Source organism: Chanos chanos, chromosome 12 (genome assembly GCF_902362185.1).
Source record: "Chanos chanos chromosome 12, fChaCha1.1, whole genome shotgun sequence".
Classification (NCBI taxonomy): Eukaryota; Metazoa; Chordata; class Actinopteri; order Gonorynchiformes; family Chanidae; genus Chanos; species Chanos chanos.
Window position 1 is genome coordinate 17,743,600 of NC_044506.1, and position 13,577 is coordinate 17,757,176.

Consider the following 13,577-nt stretch of genomic DNA (forward strand, 5'->3'; position numbering starts at 1 on the left):
GCATTAGATCATTCAGTGTTGAGTCGATGTAAAAGTTTTGCTTTGGTATACTGTCTCCAGGGTAATGCATAAACACTTTCTTTGGCTCTCTAAGGATCAGTATGAAATGATTTTACAGGTAAAACTTAAGACAACACGCTCAAAGCCAGTTCATCAGCCCACCTTTAAAGATATGAAATAACTAAGGGCTTGACTAAAGAACACATTCTCTGCTTGGACACTAAACTACACTTGTATTAAAGAGGACAAATTCATTTCCTTTCTTTTCTCTATATATGTTCAGTTTTCAGATATTTAAATTCATTTCGTGCCACAAAATCGCACACATGCCCTGCTTTTTAGTTGGATGGAAAATGACTGTCATGATAAACCTGTACATTTTACATTTTGCTTTACCTATCTGTGGTGAAACTGTGGATGTAATGAAAATGTTTGTGTTGTGACCTGTAAAAAAAAGTGTATGTGTGTGTAAATATATATACATATGTGTGTGTGTGTGTGTGTGTGTGTGTGTGTGTGTGTGTGTGTGTGTGTTTATCACTACCTTACACTGAATTTCACGCTCTAGAACTTCAGGCGCCATCTTTCAGTGTGATCATCTAACAATGAAAAACTCGTCTCAGTATCCACTCGTAATTCTCTTGACTCTCGCGTTTTTTGTACTACAGAAAACGGATACATAGCAGACGCGTCCAATAAATCCAAATTACTGTGCCGTAGCTTTCTTTTTGGCTTGTAATGAGCTCATCTGGTACACGCCGTCCACTCCGTCTTTCTGTCAAGAGTTACGCGGAGGGAGGGATTTGTTCCTCCTCTTGAAGGATCTGCACTGACCTTTGCTCACGCACGAGCTAATTTACTGTCCCTTTCGTTTATTTATGAGGGTGTTCTAGACAGCCAAACACAATCAATAACGCACGTAGGAGGAGAGCGTTATTGGATTAGGGGGAGAGTTGAAACGGGTGCGCTGACACTGTTTACCGTTGAAGAGCCAAGAGAGATCTGTGAGCCCCCTTTTTTTTTCAAACGTCTCAGGCGGGTTGAGAAAGGACGCGATGGTACCTTCTGACGGAAGACCAGAGGTGTACTTAATGACGATTTTTCACCTTGATGTTGTTCTTCTTTCTTTAAAACAATAAATGAATTGAAATAAATATTATTTAATTTATTATTTTATAATAAAGCGTTTTTTTTAATCTGAATAAACATCTGAAAGACCTTCAATCTAGTGAAAAGTCCTTGGCAAAACGTGCACGGCCTTTAATTGTTACTAAAGTACTATTTCTAAAATAGTCTTGATAGTTTCAAACTCCAGCATTTAAAAAAAAAAGCAATAAAGTGTTCATTTTCTATCAGTATTTAGAGCTTAATGATCTCATTAATCAAAGGAAGATTAAAGTAACAGAAATCCAATTATCCTAAATCAAACCACCTACAGCAGTGACTCAACACACCGCTGACCCTCAGGGTTCACGTGGAACACAAGGTTTGGTTCCGTACAATTAGTTGTGATGGCCAACCAAAACAAGCTCAGGAACAGCTGGTACTCTCGGAGGAATAAAGAGGTTTGTGAGGGAGGCAGAGAGAGGCGTGCATTGTGGGATATGCACCAGGAGGTGCAGGTGCTCTCGCTCCTGCCCGTGGACCGTGCCGCCTGCCCAGATGGATGGAAACGCTTTGTCCAGGTGGGCGGTGGGGGGGGAGGGGGATGGGAGTTGGGGGGGTAGGGGACATTCTATTAGGGCAGCAGAGCCATGAATAGCCGGCTTACACCTGGCCCACTGGATCACACAGCCGTCCATCCTAATGATGAATGCAATTCATCAATTTAAGGCTTAGCCAGAATGGAAACCATCTGATCCTGGTACGGAATTGGCATGGGCCATGTGCACATCTACTACGTAGGTCTGGGTGAAATGTACAGTACAGATCACTGAAATGGCTCAAACTGGGAAGAAGGTGATGTGTTCAGCCGACACCATTCATTCAGACAAGCACTCTTTTTTTTATTATTATTATTCTTGTCTTTACATTTATGCTCAGCATGCATTAATATAAGAAAATGACACACACTAGTCATGAGAGCACACTGGATTGTATGTGTTTTGATGTTTTTAACAAAATATTTTTTTATGAAGGAAATGCAATCGGAAGTTATTTGGGGGGTGGGGCTGGGGGGGTGAGTTAGTTGTTGACTTACCTTTGTATAAAGGGATAAAGAGTACACAAGGTCATAACCTTTAACCTGTATTGCCTAGTGACCCTAAGGGTGCAACTGTCATTTATCATCTTGCCTTTTTCCAGAGACTTACACATACATGACTTTTTGGTGTCCAGAAATATCTGGCTCCTAACAACAGGAGAAACAGCTGAACAAAAACCTCCACTACAAAATAGGAGGCGAATACAACGGATATGGTGTTTTTGTTTGTTTTGTTGTTGTTGTTGTTTTTTTTTTAAATTTAACAGTGACATTAATGTAGAAGTGCCAACGAACTTCCTTTGGCTGCTGTTCTGGAAGATTCTAATAGGACTATCACAGGTTAACAAAGGTTAAGTTGCTTTTTCTGGTGCTTTGAGAACATCGTGGCAGCTGGGTCAAACTCAACCCTGTGTCTCTGAGGACATCTGCTGGTGCTTTACTGTATGTGCATAGGATATACCCTTGTCATGTTCTTAAAGCACAGAGAGAAATGATTTCAAAATAGTTTGCAATACCACAGTTGAAATGATACACCATCTAAGTTTGTCAATGAACCATAGAATATTTAACTGGTCAAGAATAACTTACAGTGAATGAATAAGTCAATAAACAGTTTACAGATTGGGTTGATCGGTGTTCCCTTTAAATATAATTTCAGTCTTCCAAATGATGTTCACCTCTTTCAAAAACTTTTCAGTTGAGTGGCAGTACTGAAAGCCAACCAGCAGGGACATCATTGACTTAATTGTGAGAGCATCGTGCTTAGGCTACACTGTGCTTCACAGCAGATGAGATCAATCTCTGCCCTTTGCTAATCTTAACTATCCTAATCAGAGCCAACTCTGACCTCAGATCAGTAACTAAGAGTTCAGAGGCCTTCTTTGGCACAGGGTCGGCCACAGCAGAGCCCCGGTCTTCTGCACTTGTTCAGTGACACAATTCTGTTATGTCTGATTGATAGACGGCAGCTGCAGTTCACTACTTGACTCCGGACGTTGCCAGATACTATTAATACAGCCCCATCAATTCCCACAGAAAACAAAAACACATGGACCACAAACACAACCAGAAAAAACACATTCAGCAGGCTGCACCGCACAGACCCGTACAGTAAAGCACACAGGGCTGACAAGCAAACAAAACACAAAGAAAACATTTTAGAGAGCCCAGGATAATGCTATTGCACTTTTAATAACTCTCTCTCTCTCTCTCTCTCTCTCTCTCTGTCTCTCTCTGTGTGTGTCTCTATCAAGTCTCTGCACACGCTGTCAGGTGCAGTGTAAGACTATCCTCTATATACGCACATAGCAGCCCCCTGTCTCCTTCAGGTGTCACATTCTGCCCGGGCCAAAGTTGTCACCCAAGACCTCGGCCCCAGGATCAAGTGACACCTCCGCATTCGAAATAGTCATTGACTGTAACCCGGTGCAGGACTGAGTCGCTCCATTCTCTTGCTAAGGGTTGCCCAAAGCCCAAAGCCTTATTAACTCTGTGTGCTGTGAATACTATGTGTGCAGCGTCTGTGCGATTTTGCTTTTGGTGCTATGAAGTAGGATAAGAGAAAAAAAGAAGCGTTGGCCATTAAATGTGTCATGCTGCATTGAACCTCATATGCATCTTAATGGATATTTGCTAGAATATTCCACTAGTTCAAAGATCATTTAAATTGCTTTACTTGTGGTCATATATCATCTTTATTGCTGGCTCTGCTTTAGAAATTAGTTTTTTGCTTTTATATTTCATCACGAATAAGCAAATGTCCCCACCTTAGTTGTGCTGACAGTCCCAATCATTATAATTCACAGATAAATCAGTATGCGATGATAAATATCACTGTATGTTCTTTGATTTTATTTTTGTTGATTTGACCGCTAAATTTACAATTGTATATGCATGCTAGCAGTAGCTCTGAAATACCACGGGATAATTACTTTTGGCTTCAAAAATGCCATTTATTTGGATGACAGTAAAAGTATGATGTTGTCTGCACTAGATATAATCTGATCTGTTCGCCACTGCAAACTGGTTCCAAAAATGGCAGTTGTCTCATTGTCTCCTTGCTAAAGTACATGAAATGCACAATGGGATGTCAGCATTAGCACTTACAGATCAGAAGACAACACATCTGCATGGCAGCAAACTGACCTGTGATTTGTATTACAACATGTACTTGCTGGATGGAAGTTCAACTGAAATAAAATTTATAATCCGCTTATACAGTCATGCAGTAATATTACTGGACAACAATAAACAAACTAATCCTTAAAACTACTCCTTTGTGGGAAAAAAAGCAGATCAATAAATATAAAAAGCCACTCAGTCATCACATCTGAGCCATGCCATCCCTCCAATGGTGTTGTGCCCAACACCGCAATGGAGGAATGCAAATTGACCAATAAAGAAGAAGAGCCAGACATATCCATTTTATAATATTTCTGTGGTAAAAACAGCAGCAGTGAATTTCTGTCATTCCTACTGGGCCATTATTCTTGTTCGTAAAGAGTCTGTCGCATTGTAACACAGACCTTGCACACCAGGCAATGCAAGACCACTGGAGAGATTATGCATCCTGTTAAGCTGCATGGATTGAACCTGTCTTTGCATTTAGCTCTGCAGCTGTCTGCGCATTTGCACGCCCATCCAAGAGTTTAGCGCTCCTGCGATGTTGTGTTTACTTTTACCCACAGCCCACCAATCTTTGATGAAATTCGAGCTCCCCTCACTTTTAACCAGCACAACCTCTCCCAGCCCATCCAACCCCGGGTCGCCGAGTGTCAAGGAAAGACGATCAGCGAGAATGCCACACATATTTTCCACCATCACACAGGGAAGAGGGGTTTATTCCTTGTATCACAGTAGACGCCACCAGCCACGATGACAGGACAGTCTAGAATGTACCGTGGATAAGGAATAATAACAGTGTTGCTTAAACTGCACTGACCACAACACTTAGGAGCAGCCTCTGAATGAGGAAGGGAGAGATTTGATCTCGAAGCCAAAATGTCTGAAACCGCGAGGGCCGACACCGGGCCCAGGAAAGCCTCTGTCAACAAGAACATCAAGAAGCTTCGTACCATTAGCATGGTGTGTAGCCTGGCGCGCAGCTGGCAACAGTGGGTCAGCGAGAACGAGGAGAAGCAGGCGAACGAACCCAGCGGCTGGGCTCCAGCCAGCCTGGACGATCCCGGGGATGCCCGCAAACCGACGCAAGCCGGAGGGCAAAAGCCAGCAGAGAAACCTCGACCCGTCCAGGCAGCCAAGTCTCAGGCACCCGAGACAGAGAGCTCGGAGGGAGACCCCACGGCCGAGTCGCGAATCAAGACCAAGCAGGTGGTGAAGACGGTGAAACGGGAAGCGCAGGAACGCAGCGCCGGCATAGAGTTCCTGACCCACCGGATCTGTAAGGACCCTGCTGAGGAGGAGCTGGACAAGATGCTCAACAAGAGGAGCTCCCCCACCCGACGCAGGAAGTGCTCCAACATGGTGTCAGAGCTGAAGAAGAGTCTGAATGTGGCAGAGAAGAAGAAGAAGCAAGGTGGAGAGGACGGAGAGGATGGCGGCATCTCTGAAGAGGAAGACGGCGGTTCAGAGAAACCAGGAGAGGACGAAAACGATGACTCCTCGTGGAACAAGATCAAAAGAGCTTCTGTGATAGGGTAAGCATAGAAGAATGACAGATTTTTCGAAATAATCTTAAATAACATCATTCTTTGCCTCGTTTTTTTTCCTTGGCACTTTCCTCATCAAACCTAGAAGTAGTTTAATCTAAGATATTGCCTTCTGCAACGTTGCAGTTATATGACTTTAACATATTAGATCCAATAGAGGACACATAATGAGAGTGGGGAGATTCTTCATGTGTGTTTAAAAAGATCTGCTGAACATATCTTAAATCGAAGGACATGGCATTGTATTCCTTCCTCTTTCCTTTACATGGACCTGTGAGTAAAAGGAGCCCATAATATCGGTGAGTAGGATAGAGCCTTATGTTGATAAAACTCATACTGTGACTTGCATCTTTTCCATATCTTTCCTGCGTGTACAGCACAGTCTAAATACAGACCGGATGTGTGAAAGCAAAATGACAGCTAGACTGTAGGAATTTCTCATAGTTATCTATATAAAGGTTGGGAAGGCAAAGAGCAAAAACCTGAAAGCCTGAACCTGGGTCCCCTTGGTTCACTGACCTAGCATGAAACAGTGCCATCATGTGGCTGAAGAAGAGAATACAGGTGGACACTGTTTACCTCTCTCTCTCTCTCTCTCTCAATATATACATGTGTGTGTGTGTGTGTGTGTGTGTGTATATGTACATTTTTTTCTAAGAAAATATTCAATCATGTATTTTACATGATTATACAGATATTAGGATTTACATACTCCTGGAGACTTCAAAAAATTCACTTGCAAAAATTCAAAATACTGATTCTGATGTTAATATGGACCATTGAATAATAACTATGTCTGAAATTGTACAAATCAAACATGTTGCACATTTCTTAGGACTAAAACGGAGGGAGAAGATGCCAGCAAACTCAACCAAATTTCCAAAAACTACAGCGCAGTAGGTAACCTGAAGAGCCGCTGGCAGAGCTGGGCCTCGGAACACAGCACCAACCAGAAACTGAATCCTTTCAGTGAGGATTTTGACTATGACTACTCGATGTCCACGCGTTTGCGTAAGGGAGATGAGGGTTACGGTCGCCCCAAAGAGGGCAGCAAGACTGCGGAGAGGGCCAGACGCGCCGAAGCCCATATCCAACGTGAGATCGATCACCTGTGCTTTGTTATTCGTACCATGACTGACCCAGACCCTGACGGTTTAACACGAGTCACGTTCGGTGAGCTCTTTGACAGATATGTCCGTATTTCGGACAAAGTGGTGGGTATTTTGATGAGGGCACGGAAGCACGGCAAAGTGGCCTTCGAAGGAGAGATGCTTTGGCAGGGCCAAGACGACGGAGTCATCATCACACTGCTGGTGTGACAAAACGGTGTTTGTTGTCTACGTCATCGACATCACATTTACGGGCCGCCAGATGTGAGTGGGAGTGTGAACGTTGCTGCTATGGCTACCAACGATGATAGATTTTTTTTTTTTTTAAATGAAATCTGCTCATACATGTTTCTACTGACTGATTGCTTTGAGATGCATAATAAGCGCGGAGGTACAATGTTAGCTAGAGGGATTGTTGTCGTGCATACATTCTTGTCACTTATTTTGTTGTAGAGATAACCTCTTTAAACCTCTATTCCTATCTGCAATGCAAATGTCGAATGGATGTTTGAATAGCCTAAATAGCTGAGATGTAAAATCAAAATGCGCTTGGATTTTAAGATTCGGTAATGAGAGTGTATCACCAATAGATGGCGCTTTTATACCACATCCATCTGTATTCATTTCCTCTGACTAAGAGAGGAATGAGGAATCAAAAGTGCTTCAACATTCCGGAGCACGTCAGCCAGGGTGACAAAGCCATGGGTCCATCTTTCCACAGGTGGGGAAAACTCCCAGGACAGGGCAAAGGGTTGTAGAGGAGAAACCAATCTGACAAAAGCATAACAACTCAGAATACTTAGCAAACACATAAAACATCCTCAAAATGCATTCAAGATCTTATTATGCAAGCTTGGGGTGTAATAAGATTTTTAAAAAGAGGGAAACTGGAAATTATTTTTCTATAAAATAACTTTTTTCTGAAATTTTTGAAAAGTTAAGACTTCTCCCTCACTAAATATCAAAGTCATTTACTACAGTAAATATACTGCACAGCCAAATCAGCCCTGTTTCTTTTTGTTTTTTTTCATGATCCCAAACTGAATTGTAAATTCTGCATATGATGTACAATGTTTGCTTGACAGGTGATTCACAAACTCTGTCACCATAGAAAACACATGGGTGTGACCATGTGTGGGTGAGTGGTGCGTGAGAGAGACAGAGAGAGAGAAAGAGAGAGAGAGTGTGTGTGTGTGTGTGTGTGTGTGTGTGTGTGTGTGTGTGTGTGTGTGTGTGTGTGTGTGTGTGGGCACCTGTGTGCATGCGTTGTCAGATTCAATTCTTTGCAAAAGATAGGCATGTGACGTAATATTTCTTTTTAGTGTTTTGCTTCCTTCTCTTCATCGTAGAAATATTTCTTTCCCCATCTCTAGTCTTCCTTGATCAAGCTCCTCAGAGACTAATGTGTTGTGATTTCTTTTATGTAATATCACTTGCCCACACCAAGCCCGAAATATATATATATATATTTCAAATATATTTTTCAAGTGAATTTTCATTTTTTCTGACTGCAACTCTGCAATGTTAATTATTTGCTCTCTCTGAAATAAGCCATCTTACAAATGCTATTTAACTTGGGGTTGTTGACAAATAATGATAATAACAGGCTATTTTAAAATGGAAGAAAAAAAAAGGAATCAGTCTGCTTCGCACAGTTACTACGTCAAACATACGGGAAATAAAAGGACTGTGGCTTCAAATGCCAGCCGTCAATGAAGTGCATACTCAACAGTTTGTTAATGAACAAGCAGTGTTTTGTTCTTTTAACTCACAAAAAAAATAGAAATGAAAACATGTGAACCTGATATGATCTTGTTTTGTTTTATTTTGTTTTGTTTTGTTTTGTTTGGTTTGGTTTGGTTTGGTTTGTCTCAGTCAGTGAATTTATTCGCTTCAGATATGAGTTATTCCTCCTCACATTTCTGGGTATATGATATTCATTCCTCTTTACCGAGGGCACACCCTTACCTCAGTGTCATACTGGAACTCACTCCATATTGGTTTTATTTACTGCACTCACAGATTTTAAATCACACTGTAACTTAGTTAAGCAAACAAGCCATACGTACGCCTGTTTAGAAAAAATAATGCTTAATAAGGTGAGAATTGCAGAGACATAAATACACACACACAAACGCACACACAAACGCACACACAAACACACATACACACACACACACACACACACACACACACGCACACACACACACACACACACACAATCATAGTGGGGACCTCCCATTATTCTGTAACTCATACTAATCTATCCCTAACCCTAACCCTAGCCCTAACCTTAACCAATGAAATGTTTTGACACTTTTTGTTTAATCAATAACAACAATATAGTTTAGAAAAACATTCTCCTAGTGGGGACCGGCATTTTGGTCCCCACCAGGCACTTTTTTCAGATAATGCCACCTTACTGGGGACTTAGCAGTCGCCAGAAAGAAACCAACACATGTACACACACACACACACACACACACAAGCACACATGCACACACACACACATGCACACACACACACACACACACACACACACACGCACGCACATTCAAATCCCACAGACCACCATACCTGCCCATAGAACCACTTAACAAAAATTACATACTTCGAGTTCCATGTATGACAAACAACAGAATTCTGGTCTGTAGTTCTTTGTCTAAAGGTTGTAAATTCAAATGGACTCAGAGCATTGGTTCTGGCACATAACCAAAAACAAACAAGATTCCTGTTAAACACAAAAATAACTCAGCGACAGAAGGAAAACGTCCGCATTTCCTCGTTCTGTTCATTAGTGGAAACCAGCGAAACCTGCGCTGATGTTCATTTTTGGGGGAGGAGTTTGATTAAAATGCTTTGACAGGTATGCAAACACCAAAATATGTGCACCTTTCCATTTGTGAATAAATTTGCCGGTTCCACTGTAGCACGTTCAGACAGCCCCGATCTGACAGGAGGATCTGACCATCTTGCATGAGTTCTTTAGATTAATCTCAAGTAAGTACTTTCAAACTTTTTTTGCTTGTTTGTCTAGAAGTTTGTCTCTAAATAACACAAAATGTAATTATAAAATATAACATTTTATTTTATTTAATGTATTTTAATATTAATATAATATAATATAAAATATATTGTTTTGCAGTTTAATTGATTAACATAAATTGCCACTGATAAAGTAACCTGTGATTGGTGCCTTGTAACTACTAGTCCAGATTTTTTTTTTAAAAATATACTTGACATCTTTAAAGCATTGATGTTAGAAAAAAAACATAGACTTCTCTAGCAATCTGTGTCTCCAGCCATTTACAGAAAATTTGGGAATTTTTTCTTCAACATTTGAGACACATTATTTTTCTTTCTTCCAAGTTATAACTTCTAATTTTTTAGAACGCTTTACCTTAAGTTTGAGTCTTCTCTTTTTATCAGCATGATGTGCTAACACTGTGATCTCTCATGCAGGATGCTGTTTGTTGCAATTTTTGCGCTTTTCTTTGCCTGCGCTTGTGCTGGGCGTAAGTATCGCAACACACACACACACACACACACACACACATCTCAAATACAAATTAAATAAGTTCCTTTTTCAAATGCAATATCACCTCTCTCTCTCTCTCTCTCTCTCTCTCTCTCTCTCTCTCTCTTTCTCTCTGCAGCTATTGGAGACTCATACTCGTACTCCCCTGCGGTGGGTTCAGGCAGTGGTACTCCATACACTATCACTGGACAAGGCCGCATCACTGCCGTCAGACTGTGGGAGAACTACAATGGCCATATCCGCGGGTAAAAACAACCATCACAACTTCACTTTATCATCAGTGACATCATAAACATGTTGTTACATGATATACACCAACAGATTTATAACCCAGTGTAGAGGCATATGTGGTACAGTTCTCAACGATTGGCAACTTGGTTACAGTTGTACATATTAGAGTATTGTGAGCCCAAGTGGAATGGGAACAAATTGGAAACACCATCTTTTTGAGAATCAGTGAAAATTGCTCTGTGTTGGAACAAAGTCTGATCCCAGATGTGAAACAACATTATATTGTCTGTATCTTTTAAGGATTCAGCTGCGCTATGATTATGCTTGGTCCCTTGTTGCTGGCTACGTTTCGGGCGAGGAGCTGCTGATGGAACTGTTTGACGGCGAGTTCATCGTCCAGATCTCTGGGAAGTATTCTCACTACATCCAGAACCTGCAAATCGTCACCAACAGAGGGCGATTTCTCCAGGCTGGGCAGCCCTACGGCACTTCCTTCAACCTATACCCTACCAACAGCCAGAGCGAGCTGCGTATCCTCAGTGGCCGTTACCATGGCGGCCTGACCTCCATCGGCGCCCACTGGGCCATCCGGTACAACACCACCATGCCTTAATCAGAGTGGATATCAGTACATTTGGGATATTTCTGCCGTCTTTGGATTTCTGTTTTATTCTGAACCTCAGCTTGGAACTGTTGTCATGGGAACCCATTTCCCGTTTTGTGTGGTGCGTTGATCCCCGCGTTCGTCACAATGAGGACGGCAATTCATAAATGCAATTGGTTATTGTGATTGGCTCTTCTTTTTTTTTTTTTTGGTCAGTAAAGTTATTAAAAACTTGAAAACAAATAGGATTCAAAGGTAGCTCTAGGAATTCAGAGTTTTCAGAGTCAGAATTTTATTTTGGTTATGTTGTGGACAAACCTTTTTTTTTTTTTGTTAAGACTTCATGGACTTTTCAGTGTAATCTTAATATCCATAACACTAGATATGTGGTATTAGACCATTTAACAGGTCTTTAAAGTGCTGATTTTTTTTTTTTTTGGTAGATCAATGTGTAGATAAATGCCAACCTGGGATTCAGAACAGAACAAAAATCCAAGATTATTACTGTCATTCCCTCTTTTTGAAGGTCTCACGCTACTGTATTTCTCTATCGCTTCCCTGTGAGAATCATTTCCTTAAGTCTGTGACCCGGGTACATGTTTCCAGTTGACTGGTTTACGTCTGGGTTCACAGGTCTGTAGTGCATCGTGCTGTCTTTAGGCTTGGCACAGTTTTTGCTTTTCACTTGGGAGATGTTTAATGTACCTTTAGGCATAATTTATTTTTTTTTTAACGATGTAATGAGTTCGGCGTGCCTCGAATGCAAAGTCGTACGAATCTGAACACTTCAGGGCATACATATTTGTGATTCAATGTCAAAAATCTGTCTAAAGAAAAATGTACAGCACTGTTCATTGGTCACTGAGCCAAAAAAGATTCTGTGTGTTTAAATAAAGCCTTTACTAAAAGTTTCCCTGGTTATTATTATTCTTACTAGTGTTTTAGTGAAGCGTTGTGAGAGAGTAAGTAATTGCCTTTCCACCACTGAGACAATGGCTCCATCCAGTAGTAGATTTGTTATTTTTTAACAGGGGGAATGGCCCGGTGGCCAACGGGGGAGCTGGCCCAATGGTCACTGACACTACTCCGTAGAGTATACAGGGGGATGGCAGGTTAATGAGGGGGATGCATTTTGGTCATTTTGCTAACATGGTGGATGGCATCCCCCCTCATCCCCCTACAAATCGCCTACTGGCTCCGTCAATCAAGTCTTCCTGGAACTGGTATTTAGAGCATTAAGGAATGGGAATAAAAATTAAAACAGTTGTCAGACGAGCTTTGGGAAGTCTTTTCAGCATTTCAAAGCAGGGAAAGAATTTTCAACCTAGAGAATTTATGAAGTGTTTAATGAGTGTTTTGGAACCAGTTTTTTAATGCACTGAATGATCAAAACGCTGACTGACAAAAAAGGTGTACGTTTAAATGAACTTAAACAAATACTAAGTGAAGTCTCTACTAAAAATTTGCTCAGCACTGAGGAGTTGGTTAAGCATAGAATGAGCAAGTGTGTGAGCGCATGACTTTTGACTTCTGTTCTAAATCCTACCATTTTTATTCTCTTTACAATGCAGTCACCTCATCACTCAGTATTCTACAAAACTTTGGGACACTGATAAACCACAAAGAACTTGATAGTTCTGAATGGAATTCAATAACCCTGCGTTTTTTGTAAACCATCTATTGCCTCCCTCGACCCTTTCAACCCTCGAACAATGCGGCTTGAACAGTCTTATTCACATTTCGGAGTTACATGCTGATAACACACTCGCTGCTTCTGATAATCTGTGTGGAAAATCCCACATGATCCTTCTTAGGTACTTTCAGATATCATTTTGAAAAAACAAGTTTTCCCCACTTTTCCTGCTCTCCTACCGAGGAAATACTCTCTTTTATTGCAAAACAGCTAATGTCTGTGTCATACTCTCAGGAGTATGACGCAAACCTTAGGAGATCATGACCTAAGCAAAATGAAAGCCAAGTGGGAGGTCAGATCAGGGACTGAGCTAACTGATCATTGGATGGGAGCACAGAAAAGAGTCTGCTACTGATCAGCATGTGCCCAGCTGGGTCTCATTCGCTTTAAAATTTCAAATGAGTACAAGGCTCGTTTCAGTAAAGCCAGGCTTGCTGACATATACCCTGGAACAGATGCAGGATATGATAAATGCTTCCTCTCTCCAATCAATCTAACGCACATTTTGGTCTTGTCCCCTGCTTGACAGTT

The 13,577-nt window shown here is 41.3% G+C and overlaps 2 protein-coding genes across 2 annotated transcripts; both read left to right on the forward strand.

The window, feature by feature from the left end:
- Nucleotides 1–5,203: 5,203 nt before the first annotated feature.
- Nucleotides 5,204–7,190, forward strand: abrab (actin binding Rho activating protein b). Its single transcript, XM_030789556.1, has 2 exons — nt 5,204–5,859; nt 6,707–7,190. Exons 1-2 carry the CDS (start codon nt 5,204–5,206, stop codon nt 7,188–7,190), a joined length of 1,140 nt encoding a protein of 379 aa, XP_030645416.1.
- Nucleotides 7,191–7,624: 434 nt separating this feature from the next.
- On the forward strand, nt 7,625–11,362 carry LOC115824794 (zymogen granule membrane protein 16-like). The gene is made up of 4 exons (XM_030788546.1): nt 7,625–7,701; nt 10,443–10,495; nt 10,637–10,763; nt 11,050–11,362. The coding sequence occupies exons 1-4, from the start codon at nt 7,625–7,627 to the stop codon at nt 11,360–11,362; spliced, it is 570 nt and encodes a 189-aa protein (XP_030644406.1).
- The last annotated feature ends 2,215 nt before the right edge of the window (nt 11,363–13,577 follow it).

Excerpts from the sequence above, each read along its gene's own strand:
- abrab (XM_030789556.1), top strand. The coding sequence starts at position 5,204 with ATGTCTGAAACCGCGAGGGCCGACACCGGGCCCAGGAAAGCCTCTGTC. Across the intron at positions 5,860-6,706 it reads AAAAGAGCTTCTGTGATAGG|GACTAAAACGGAGGGAGAAG; the intron begins GTAAGCATAGAA and ends CACATTTCTTAG.
- LOC115824794 (XM_030788546.1), top strand. The coding sequence starts at position 7,625 with ATGAGGAATCAAAAGTGCTTCAACATTCCGGAGCACGTCAGCCAGGGT. Across the intron at positions 7,702-10,442 it reads ATGGGTCCATCTTTCCACAG|GATGCTGTTTGTTGCAATTT; the intron begins GTGGGGAAAACT and ends TCTCTCATGCAG. Across the intron at positions 10,496-10,636 it reads TGCCTGCGCTTGTGCTGGGC|CTATTGGAGACTCATACTCG; the intron begins GTAAGTATCGCA and ends TTCTCTCTGCAG.